The sequence below is a fragment of the Apaloderma vittatum genome, unplaced genomic scaffold, assembly GCF_000703405.1.
Source record: "Apaloderma vittatum isolate BGI_N311 unplaced genomic scaffold, ASM70340v1 scaffold11471, whole genome shotgun sequence".
Classification (NCBI taxonomy): domain Eukaryota; kingdom Metazoa; phylum Chordata; class Aves; order Trogoniformes; family Trogonidae; genus Apaloderma; species Apaloderma vittatum.
In genome coordinates, this window is record NW_009699644.1 from 16,335 (window position 1) to 26,546 (window position 10,212).

A 10,212-nucleotide genomic window follows, 5' to 3' on the forward strand; every position below is an offset into this window, starting at 1 on the left:
TCTCTTTCTTTCTTTCTTTCTCTTTCTTTCTCTCTTTCTTTCTCTCTTTCTTTCTCTCTTTCTATCTTTCTCTCTCTCTCTTTTTCTCTTTTCTCTTTTTTTTCTGTTTTCTTTTTTGTGACAACCTCATAAACAGGCTTCTGCTGTGTTGACCTGGAAAGTGTAATCCCAGGTGACAGGATGTGTACCAAGATCACACCTGGTTGCTTTGGTAACACCTGAGGTATTTCACCTCTTGAACTTGAGGGTTTACAGCAGGATGATAAACACACGTAACAAAATTTAGAGTTACATGGATTTGCATCCACTGTGCCTGTTAGTCATTGTGTTCTTAGACATGAGAACCTGCTCTTCAGAAATTTTCTTTGAAAATAAAAAAAAACCAACAAAAAACCTTCCAACTAAGAAGTGCTATAACTTTTTCTCCAAACTTAATATGAATTGCTGGCCCAGTATTTGAAATCAGCATTTCATTCCTCTAACTCGATGCGCTAAATCAGTTTCATCCTTTGGTTGGTATAAATATATGTGAAAAAAACCTGTAGCAGCTTTTAAGGCAGTGTCATTTTATGGCAGGAAAAAAAATCAGCCTGTTGAAATGCCGGTAATATCTGAGTGACTGTTACAAAACCCGTGAGGTGCCGGTAGGGCTCCGATTCCAAAGGGTTAAGCCCAGAGTAAAACCCAAGAAGAATGCAAAATGATCAAGAAATGACATGCTGCCTATTGTTTGCAGCTATAGGATCAAAATAACAATTATACATGCCAAATAAATTCTAAACCTGTAAAGGGGAACAAGAGGGGGGTGGCTGTAAGTACAGGTGCCAGAAGCATTAAATAACCCTCCCAGACAAGGTGCACCACTGTTGTCTTGAGGTCCCCCCAGTTTTTTTGGCATTTTTCCCCCTGCCCCAGACAATGCGCATTCACGGCGGGAGCCTGGGCTCTCCCAGACCTGCCGGCTCCTTCTGCCCAACCCGACACAGAGGTGCCTTTGTCAGTATAATTACCCTCCCCTTGGAGTAGAAATAGTTTGTTTAGAGCCTTATTTGCAGGTAGAGCTGGTAGAAGCAGGAATTAGCATGCTAAAGAACCTGCCCGCCGCTGACTTGGGCTTAGTTTGGCGAATCTTTGACTGACTTGGGCTTAGTTAGGCGAATCTTTGACTGACTTGGGCTTAGTTAGGCGAATCTTTGACAACCGGGGTTGGTTGTTGGGTTTTCCTTCCCTCCTCTCTCCCCTCCGCTGGTTTCTTCAGTGAGATACTATCCGAGATGAAGAGCTTTAAGGTTATTAAAGAGCTGGGAGATGGGAGCCAAGCGGCTGTTGTGCGAGGAGCGGCGCGTAGGATCGCCCGACAATTTCACGCCTGGCATCCGCCGACAATTTCATGCCTGGACCTTGGCTGCCAGAATAAAAACTGGGGCAGATAATCCCTAACAGCTTGCCTGGGGATTGATTAAACCTCCTTTTTGGCTTTCAGCACGTTGTCCACATCAAAAAAAAAAGGTGCGAGAAGGAAAATAAATGTTTCTTTCGCTTTTCGGGATCCCGCGGCCAATCTCCCTAAGCCTTCCTAATTGGCCCAGGCTGGTTGCGGATGATTAACTTGAAGGTAAATGAAGGCTCTTTTAAACATGCTTTCCCAGCCTTTAAACGGGACGATGAGGGGAAACTTTAGACTGTTCCGATGCTGGAGCGAAGCCAAGCTGGGTTGTTATTAAAGTGGATCCAAGTTTTGATCCAGGTTTTGTTTACACTGAGCCAACTAAGTCGATGGACATCCCTCCCTCTCTCTGCCTACCTGCACGTACGTTATTAGTGATATTAATAATATGTCATTTCTGCCCTGTGGGGAAAAAAAAAAAGCTTTTTAATGAAGGGAGAGAAATATTAGCAGCTCGGGTTAAGAGGTGCTCACGTTTTGAGCTGTATCGATTTCTCGTAAATTATTTCAGCTACGTCGAGATATTTCAGAGTATGAAAAAACGCGGAGGAAAAAACGTGTGCAGTGTTTAATGACAGCCTTGCGAAGAAAATAAAAGTCGTGTGCCCTGTTGGTCCAAGAATGTTTCACTAGTGAGCTTTGTTTTGCTGTGAGGTAAATGCAGACATTTGAGCGTTAAAATGTTGGGGGTTTGTACAGAACTTGGTAAAACCTTGGTCTTTTTTCTGCAAAGATTAAAAGTAAACGGTAAAACGGGCTTCTGTTGCGCTCAAGAGGATGGAATTCTTGGGTCTCTGGTGAATACAAAAGATTCACCTTCTCTGGGCCCTCAAGGGAAAGTGTCTGGGCTTTGCAGGTAATTTTGAGCGGAGAATCCAGCCCAGCAGAGCCTGGTCCCGTGGCTGATAACCCTGTCGGTTCTCAGTCTGGAGCCATCCACAAATAAGCTGAGAAAATGTGGTGGGAAACAGCTGGGCTTGGAGCCGAACGCCTTGTCCTCGCGTAACTGTGCCCGTGACACACAGAAAGTGGCACTACAAGACCTAACGGCTGGTTTTAGATAAATCTTTATTTTTCTCAAGGGCGTTCTCTGACCGCAAACTACACGTCCCAGCATCTCCTGCGAGCTGGCTCCCGAGGGCCCGGCTCTTCCCATCCCGCGCCCTGCCCCGCCTCGCTGAAAGGCAACCGCTCACTTTTCCCGACCTTTTTTGCAGCTCTTGTGTCTTCCCTTGGTCACCAACACCCACTCGGATAAGCACTGGGGTTTAACTGCTGTTACGGCACAAGCTAAGCTTAGAGATGTGCCCAGGTGTCTCGTTAGATTTAATTAAATTCTGTGGATATTAGCATGTCCCCTGCGAAGCGCCTGGCACTGAGCCGTGTCCCCCGGCAGACCTGCACTCAGGAGAAGGACAGTAACAAGGGCGCCCCGGGGGGCTCGCGGGTGACCCTCAAGCAAACTCAAGCAATTTCACCGCAGCTCCAGCCTCGCTTCAAAGAGCAGAGCTTTATGCTTGTCCACAAACCCATTTCTTTCTCAAGATGGGAAGATTTTGCCGGTTTTTCCAAAGCCACCTCCCGCTGGTGTCAGCCCTGGTGTGTTCGGGCTCTGGTGTCCTCCGGATTTATCCATCAAGGAAAGGCAGGTTGCAAGTCGATCTTCTAGCTGGAACATGAATATTATTTCGAATTTTTTCATTTGCCTCCCCTTTTTTTTTGGTTTTTTTTTGGCCATGCTTGATTAATTGCTGCTACCCCAAAACCTTCCTGGCCTGTTTGCCACCCTCTTAGGTTTGAAGCCGGCTGCATTGCTGGTAACTGCGTCGGCTCTTTGTACCACTTCCAGAACTGACACAGGCAAAGGTAACAGTAAGAGCTGAAGCTCACTTGAAAGTGTTGCCGAAAGCAGCGACTGCGAAGAACGAACTCTCTAAAGCGAATGTTGATGTAGGAAGCTGATGGGTTTATTAGCAAAGTTGGCCGAGTTTGGATGCTGGATGAAACCAGGATACCCCCATCAAAAAACTGCGACATATTTATGTTGTAACTTACTCTACAGTGATGGTTAGGGATAGCGGTTGCGTTCGCCACTGGGTCAGTATATTAAAATTAACTTTATCCCTTGTGTAAATTCGCACGCGTGCTCCGTGCGGGTGTGGGGGGGCGAGTTTTTGGCGCCCTGAATTGAGTCGGTGGTCGCAGTCTCCCACTGTCGCGTTTGATTTTGGCTCCCTTTCAGCCTTTCATAAACAATTTTTGCTGTTTTGGTACTCGCTAATCTCCATAAAGGGGGTTTTGAGTAGAAAAGTCCTGCGCAGGTCTGGTTCCACACCCCCCCAAGGATGAACAGCTCGTTAAAACCTTCCCAGGTACGTTCCATTCCCAGTTGCAATGTCTGTATAGATGCATGGGCTGGCCACTGTTTTCCCTGAAGTACTTATTGTAAGTGGGAATAAGAGGGAACAGACCTGTCCTGTGGCTCAAGTCTTCCTCAGACACATCCTGAATTCCCACTGCAGGTGCAAAGATGTCAGAGTTTACTCCAATACGTGACATTTTCTCTATTACTAGCGAAGAACTGCGGTGCTAGGGAGTGAGGTAGAACAGCTGGACAAGATAAGTACAGTGACAGGAATTACTGACCCGAGAAGCAATACACAGACACTCCTCGACAGGGTGAAATACATGGATCTCTTAAAATTATCAGAGAAGGAATTGCCTTTTCTACATACCCTTTGCAACAAAATAAATTAAAAAAAAAACCCAACCCACAACGTTGCCTTGTTCTCTGGGGTTCTTAGTTAAATTTGCTCGTTCTCAAGATTTGTTCTCTTTTTTCCACACAGGGTGCCAAGGCTTGCTTTTTGCGTGACATCCCCTTCTCTGCCATTTACTTCCCCTGTTACGCTCACTTGAAAGCTTCGTTTACGAATGAGGACGGGAGGGTTAGCCCGGGGAATCTGCTCTTGGCTGGATCCATAGCTGGTGAGTACCCGTAATTTTTTTTGCATGCTGCTTTATTGCACCTGCAGCGCCACGGTTACGGCAGCGAGAACTTTGCAAAGCTCAGAATTACATACATTGTGCAAGCTTCTGCCCAGAAAGCTGCCGTGCTGTAGAGTGAGTTGATGTTAAAAATAAAAATATTGTTCGTTCCTGGTGTTATCACGACGTTCGGGAGGCAGAAACAAAGGGAAGGATTGAGGTGCTGATATTTCACCATCATTTAACATCTTTCTTTCCAAGTTACGTGTGCATTGCTGGCTGGCGGGTAAACTTGTGCTGAAGTGGTTTATAGATAAAATCTATCTTTATATTTTATCTATATTTGTGAAATTCTTTACGATCGAATCAATCTTGAGTTTTGGTTTGTGGAGCCCAGAAGGCAGCTCTCCAAACATAATGACACAGCCTGTGATAACACAATGACAGTCACTTGCTACAGTCTCTTGGCTTCGTGAGGACGTTACCGTTATTTTTTTTTACATTAAGCAAAAGCTGGAAGACATTTCCGTTGGGCCACACTTTGCCAGTTCCTGGTGCGTCCAGGTATGACGGAGATGCTGGGCGTCATCTTGAGCACTTGTTTTAATCTGCTGCCTAGTGGATAGAAGAGCCAAATCACACTTGGCTTGTCACAGGGGCTGTGGTTTCTTATTTCATTTTAAGGTTTCTCCTCTCTTGGGGAAACTTCTGGGTCAGCGTTACACTCGGGGCTGTGTCCCTTGAGGAGCCAGTGGCCTTTTATGACCGGTATCTGGGCTTAGGACAGAGCCAAAGCCTGACAGTGCAGATCGATTCGTCTTTCTTGTGGAAGCCTATAGCTTCAGCTCTTTGGATTTGCTCTGCCTTCGGTGACTTGGAATCCCCCTGGCCCTAGGAAAACCAGCTGTGTTCAGCTGGCTGGTGCTTAAAAACCCCTCGTCCTCTCCCTTCCCCCAACCCCAGACTGCAGCCAGCCTCCAAACCCCCAACAGGACCTTACCGCCGGCTTATTTCTCACCCATTTTAATGGAACAAAACAATTTCTGAACTTTAGATCATATTTACAGACATGAAATATAAGCTGGCATTTTTAAGCCAAGTCATTTCTTAGATTTTCCTATTTTTCTCTTTCTAGCCATTGTCAGGCGATTGCAGACTGAGATAACCGTCCCTTTGAAGTTCAGGCACAGAAGCAGTCTTTATTGTTGCTGATATGGCCTAGCAAACTAGCTATAATGTGAATTTTACCCAGTGCTTCCTGTGAATCCCATCCTGGGTTAACTCTCAGGAGCTAATTACAGCGTTAAAGACACAACACTCACCGTAACCATTTACAGAACCAAGGAATTTCTTCCATTGGGTTCAAGTAAGGCGTGGTGGGGGCGTATGTGTCCGCTGTTTTGCCACGAGAAAGCCAAGGGGAGGAAAAAAAACTCCAACCCCAGCACTTCTGAAGTGCAGAATCGGTCTCAGGAACCATGTCTCTGCTCTGGCCGGGGGTCCTGCCTGGGCATTGAGCCTCAGATGTGCTCAGCAAGGGAAACTCCACATCCCTAATTTTTGGGGATGATTCTCGTATCAGCTGTGGGACCTCTCCTTCATCTGCTCCATCTGCTTATTGCCTCCACAAATTTCCTACTGCTCCCCTCACTCCTTCATCCCCAGCTCCTGCTGCGCCATTTGTCTCATTTTTTTCGGAAGCTCCTCCCAGCAGCAGCCTGTGGAGTTTTATTTGTCTGTGAGGTCTTTTGTCCTGTACACCCAGCTCCTAAAAATGGGGTTTAAAACCATCTTGAACTGCAGAATATCCCGAATAATAAGGGACGAGGAATAAGGAGGTGCAAGTCAACACGTAGTAAGCAGAATTGGTTCTAAGTACGTCCTTTGGGTTTCCTTGAAAACACTGGTTGGCTTTTGAAGGACAGAAGTCCAGCTTTAAATTAAAGGCTCAACCAGTATCCTGGTGCGGGTAAGGCTAAGCAAAGAGGAATTTTGACATTTCTGGAGTTTGGAGGCCTTACTGGGTTTTAGTACTTACCTACCAGACTGACCACTGCGCAAGTTCTGCGTGTGCCTTATTTTTGGGGTTCTTGTTTTGGGGATAACGCACACGCTCGGAGCAATCTGCAGGAAGAGTGCTCTGGTGCTCGAAGCCAGACCGTGCTGGTTTGGACAAAGTTGTAACAGAATTATTAAGCCTAAAAAAACCAAAAAACCAAAACAAAGCAAAAAAAAAAGCAAAGGAGATTTATGCATCTACATCTGACCAAGTTGGTTTGGAACAGATGCAGAATGGAAAAGTAATAAACCCATAAGAGACGGTGTCTTCTGGGTGCAGTCTTGGTGAGCTTTTTTTGGCCTTTTTTTAAGTTGTTGTTTTTTTTCCTTCAGTTCTAAACACGGGCAGCCCCAGTTTGGATAGGGATGATTTTTGAAATACCACCCTTTGGTAATCTGGTATTTTTTTTGCTTCCAGCTGATTATCTGCCAGGGTAAATCTAAATCTTCCTCCCAAGTGTTCTGCTGAGGACGCCGGCTGCGGCTTTGCCATCCCTGGTGGGAAGAACCACCCTGGATTCTAAACTTGAGCTCTCCGGCCTTGCTGAGCGAGCACGGCCCAGGGCAGGGGGGAGTCACCGTCCCTGGAGGGGCTTAAGGAGAGGCTGGATGTGGCACTTAGTGCCTGGTCTGGCCCATGTGAGGGTGCTGGGTCACAGGCTGGACTTGACAAGCTCAAAGGTCTTTTCCAGCCTCAGCAATTCCGTGATTCTGTGACTGGATTCTCCTCGCGTGAGGACGAACGGCGCGCGCCCCCCTGATGATGGTTTTGCTGTCGCGTAGGTATGCCCGCAGCCTCGCTGGTGACCCCCGCGGATGTCATCAAAACAAGGCTGCAGGTGGCAGCCCGCGCGGGACAGACCACCTACAGCGGCGTGGTGGACTGCTTTGCGAAGATCCTGCGAGAGGAAGGTCCCAAGGCTCTCTGGAAAGGAGCAGGAGGTGTGTACGAGAGCTTTGATCGCCCCGCGATTCCCAGCGGTGGGGTTCGTCACTTAGGAACTCTTTTCTTCTCTTTCAAGCTCGCGTGTTCCGATCTTCTCCTCAGTTTGGTGTCACTCTGGTGACGTACGAGCTACTGCAGAGATGGTTTTACGTGGATTTTGGCGGAGTGTAAGTATGCAATGCCTGAACAGTACAAGAAGGACATGGAGGTGCTGGAGCGGGTGCAGAGAAGGGCAACAAGGCTTGTGAGAGGTCTGGAAAACCTGCCCTATGAAGAGCGGCTGAGGGAGCTGGGTTTGTTTAGTCTGGAGAAGAGGAGGCTGAGAGGAGACCTTATTGCCCTCTACAACTACCTAAAAGGAGGCTGGAGTGAGGCTGGTGCTGGTCTCTTCTCTCTAATTACTAATGACAGGACAAGGGGAAATGGCCTCAAGTTGCGTCAGGGTAAGTTTAGATTGGATATTGGGAGGAAGTTCTTTCCTGAACGAGTGGTGAGGCACTGGAACAGGCTGCCCAGGGAGGTGGTGGAGTCACCAACCCTGGAGGTGTTTAAAAAAACAGTAGATCTAGCACTTGAGGCTGTGGTGTAGTGGTTGGGTGTGCTGGGATGAAGGTTGGACTAGATGATCTTCAGAGGTCCCTTCCAACCCCGAACAGTCTGTGATTCTGTGATTCTGTGAACCTGCCCGGGACGCTGAGGCTGCACTTGGCTTTGCCTGGGTCTTGGTGCTCCTCGACACGTGGGAGTCGGGGTCTTGCTGTTGCCGAGGACGTGTCACAAAGGCTTTGTAGCTATTGCTTGTAGATACCGTTTGAAAGCAGCCACCAAAACGACTTGTGGTGTGCGAGGTTCCTGGGCTGGTCAGGAAGCCCTGCTCCCCACCACTGCAGTTTCAATTAACGCACCACAAATTGGATCTGGAGTTGATGATGCTCAATCAACGGGAAGGCTCCCAGCAGTTCCGAAAGGTTTTAGAACAGGGTGTTTCTCATTTCACTGTAAGTTTAGTTAGTAGCTTGGTGGGAGGTGCACTCAGATGTCGCGTTCAGCTTGCTTTATGGAGGAGATTCGTGCGAGTACTGGTCTTACTCTTAATTAATCACTTAATTAGTTTATTATCTTACTACTTAACTAATTTATTATCTTTATTGTTTTGCAGAAAACCAGCTGGATCCGAGCCAGTTCCTAAATCTAGGATCACGCTCCCTGCGCCTAACCCTGACCACGTCGGTGGTTATAAATTGGCAGTTGCCACTTTTGCAGGGATTGAAAACAAGTTTGGACTTTACCTACCTCGGTTTAAGCCATCGCCACCTACCTCAAAGGCTGCTGCAGCAGTAGGACCCTAAGTTCATCGCTGTAGGTTTTTTGTTATTAGTTGGGAACGAGCCACTTTTCTAATTGGTTAATACTTTGTTCCTTTAGCTTCTCATCGTATATCAGTTTAGCTTCATTCGAGTTTTAAGGCAATTTTCATCTTAAACGTAATCATTTGTCTTTGTGCTTCCTTAACCAGATCACTGTGAAATTCTTACCAGTTGTTTTAAGTTGGGGACCATGAATGTATTTGTCCACATCTGACATGTGCTCGTGTTGGGAAGACACTAATTTTAGGTTCCGTTTCCCGGGGAGGGAGGGCTGGGTGAGAGCTGTGCACCCGATCGTCTCACAGGCAATGCTTGGTTGCAGATCGCCAGGGCGGATGTCGCACATCGTCACTCAAAATGGAAAAAAAACCTCAGTGGATATCACGGTGCTCAAAGCGGAATGATTTTGACTGTACGTGTAAATTGGTCATAAAGTCAGTGCGTGTCCGCAGAGGTCAGCAAATATATACCCGGTACCTGAGTATGCCAGTACAGCTTCGACTTTTTAAATATGTACACGCACAAGTTCTGTTTTCTGGGTTGTATTATGAGGCTTTTACGTGGAACATGTTTTTTTTGTAACGGAAACCACATTTATAAATGTTTAGCTGTTGTATTACGTTACCGGTATCCAAACGCTCAAAAAGAAGGTGTTATTGTCCGTAGTCTTTGCACTTTATGGCAGAACTTTTGGCATTCTACTACACATACAAGGAAATTTCATAACTGGGTGCCTACCTTGGGTTGCTGGTGTTTGGAGTTCAGTTTGTATATGCACTTCTGTAGTAAAACGCTGCTTGTTTAAATACCTGCAATAGAAAATCATGCACTGTATCGATGGTACCTGCCTTAACTGCTGGCTTGTAATTGGCAAATAGGTAGTTTCAGATTCTTATTTACTTCGTTGAGTCAAAAGAGATTAAAATGCTCTAAAAGAAAAGATTTTACTTAATTTTTTGGTGCCTTGCACAGTGTTTAGGAAATGATGTATTTATGAAGATAGAAATAAACCTTTCAAACAGACGCACACATGGTGTTCTGTTACAGAAGTAGCGTAGTACGTCAGATGTCTTCTTCAGCTTCAGTTACAGGATGAGGTGCAAGATGAAGTTAATATCTGCACATGCAGGCTACAAAAACACGCCCAGCTTGACGCCGGAGTTGCCTGGATTCCCCCGTGTAGAAAAGACACCTGTCGGTGTAGCCGTCACTGCAAAAAGGAAATTTTGCCTCGGTCAGAAACCAGGACTGGAGCGAGCTTTGATATCTCAACCCCCACTTTTGGGAGGAGGTCGGTGTGTTACGAACAGTCTGACTGTCCCGTCTGTCGAAGGCGCTGTTGGGTGTCTTCTCTGATACCTCTTAAGAGCAGGAAGAAATTGGTTTTGTCTTCTTAGGGTGGGGGG

General features: G+C 46.6%; 1 protein-coding gene across 1 annotated transcript in view; it reads left to right on the forward strand.

The window, feature by feature from the left end:
* LOC104280733 (calcium-binding mitochondrial carrier protein Aralar2-like) overlaps positions 1–9,830 on the forward strand; it is a gene marked incomplete at its 5' end in the record, with an annotated part of 17,041 nt that extends 7,211 nt beyond the window's left edge. The window contains 4 exons of the mRNA XM_009878475.1: positions 4,297–4,435; positions 7,277–7,435; positions 7,516–7,606; positions 8,599–9,830. Coding sequence (XP_009876777.1) covers positions 4,297–4,435; positions 7,277–7,435; positions 7,516–7,606; positions 8,599–8,788 — 579 coding nt within the window. The remainder of the gene's footprint in view (positions 1–4,296; positions 4,436–7,276; positions 7,436–7,515; positions 7,607–8,598) is intronic.
* Between the last annotated feature and the right edge of the window lie 382 nt (positions 9,831–10,212).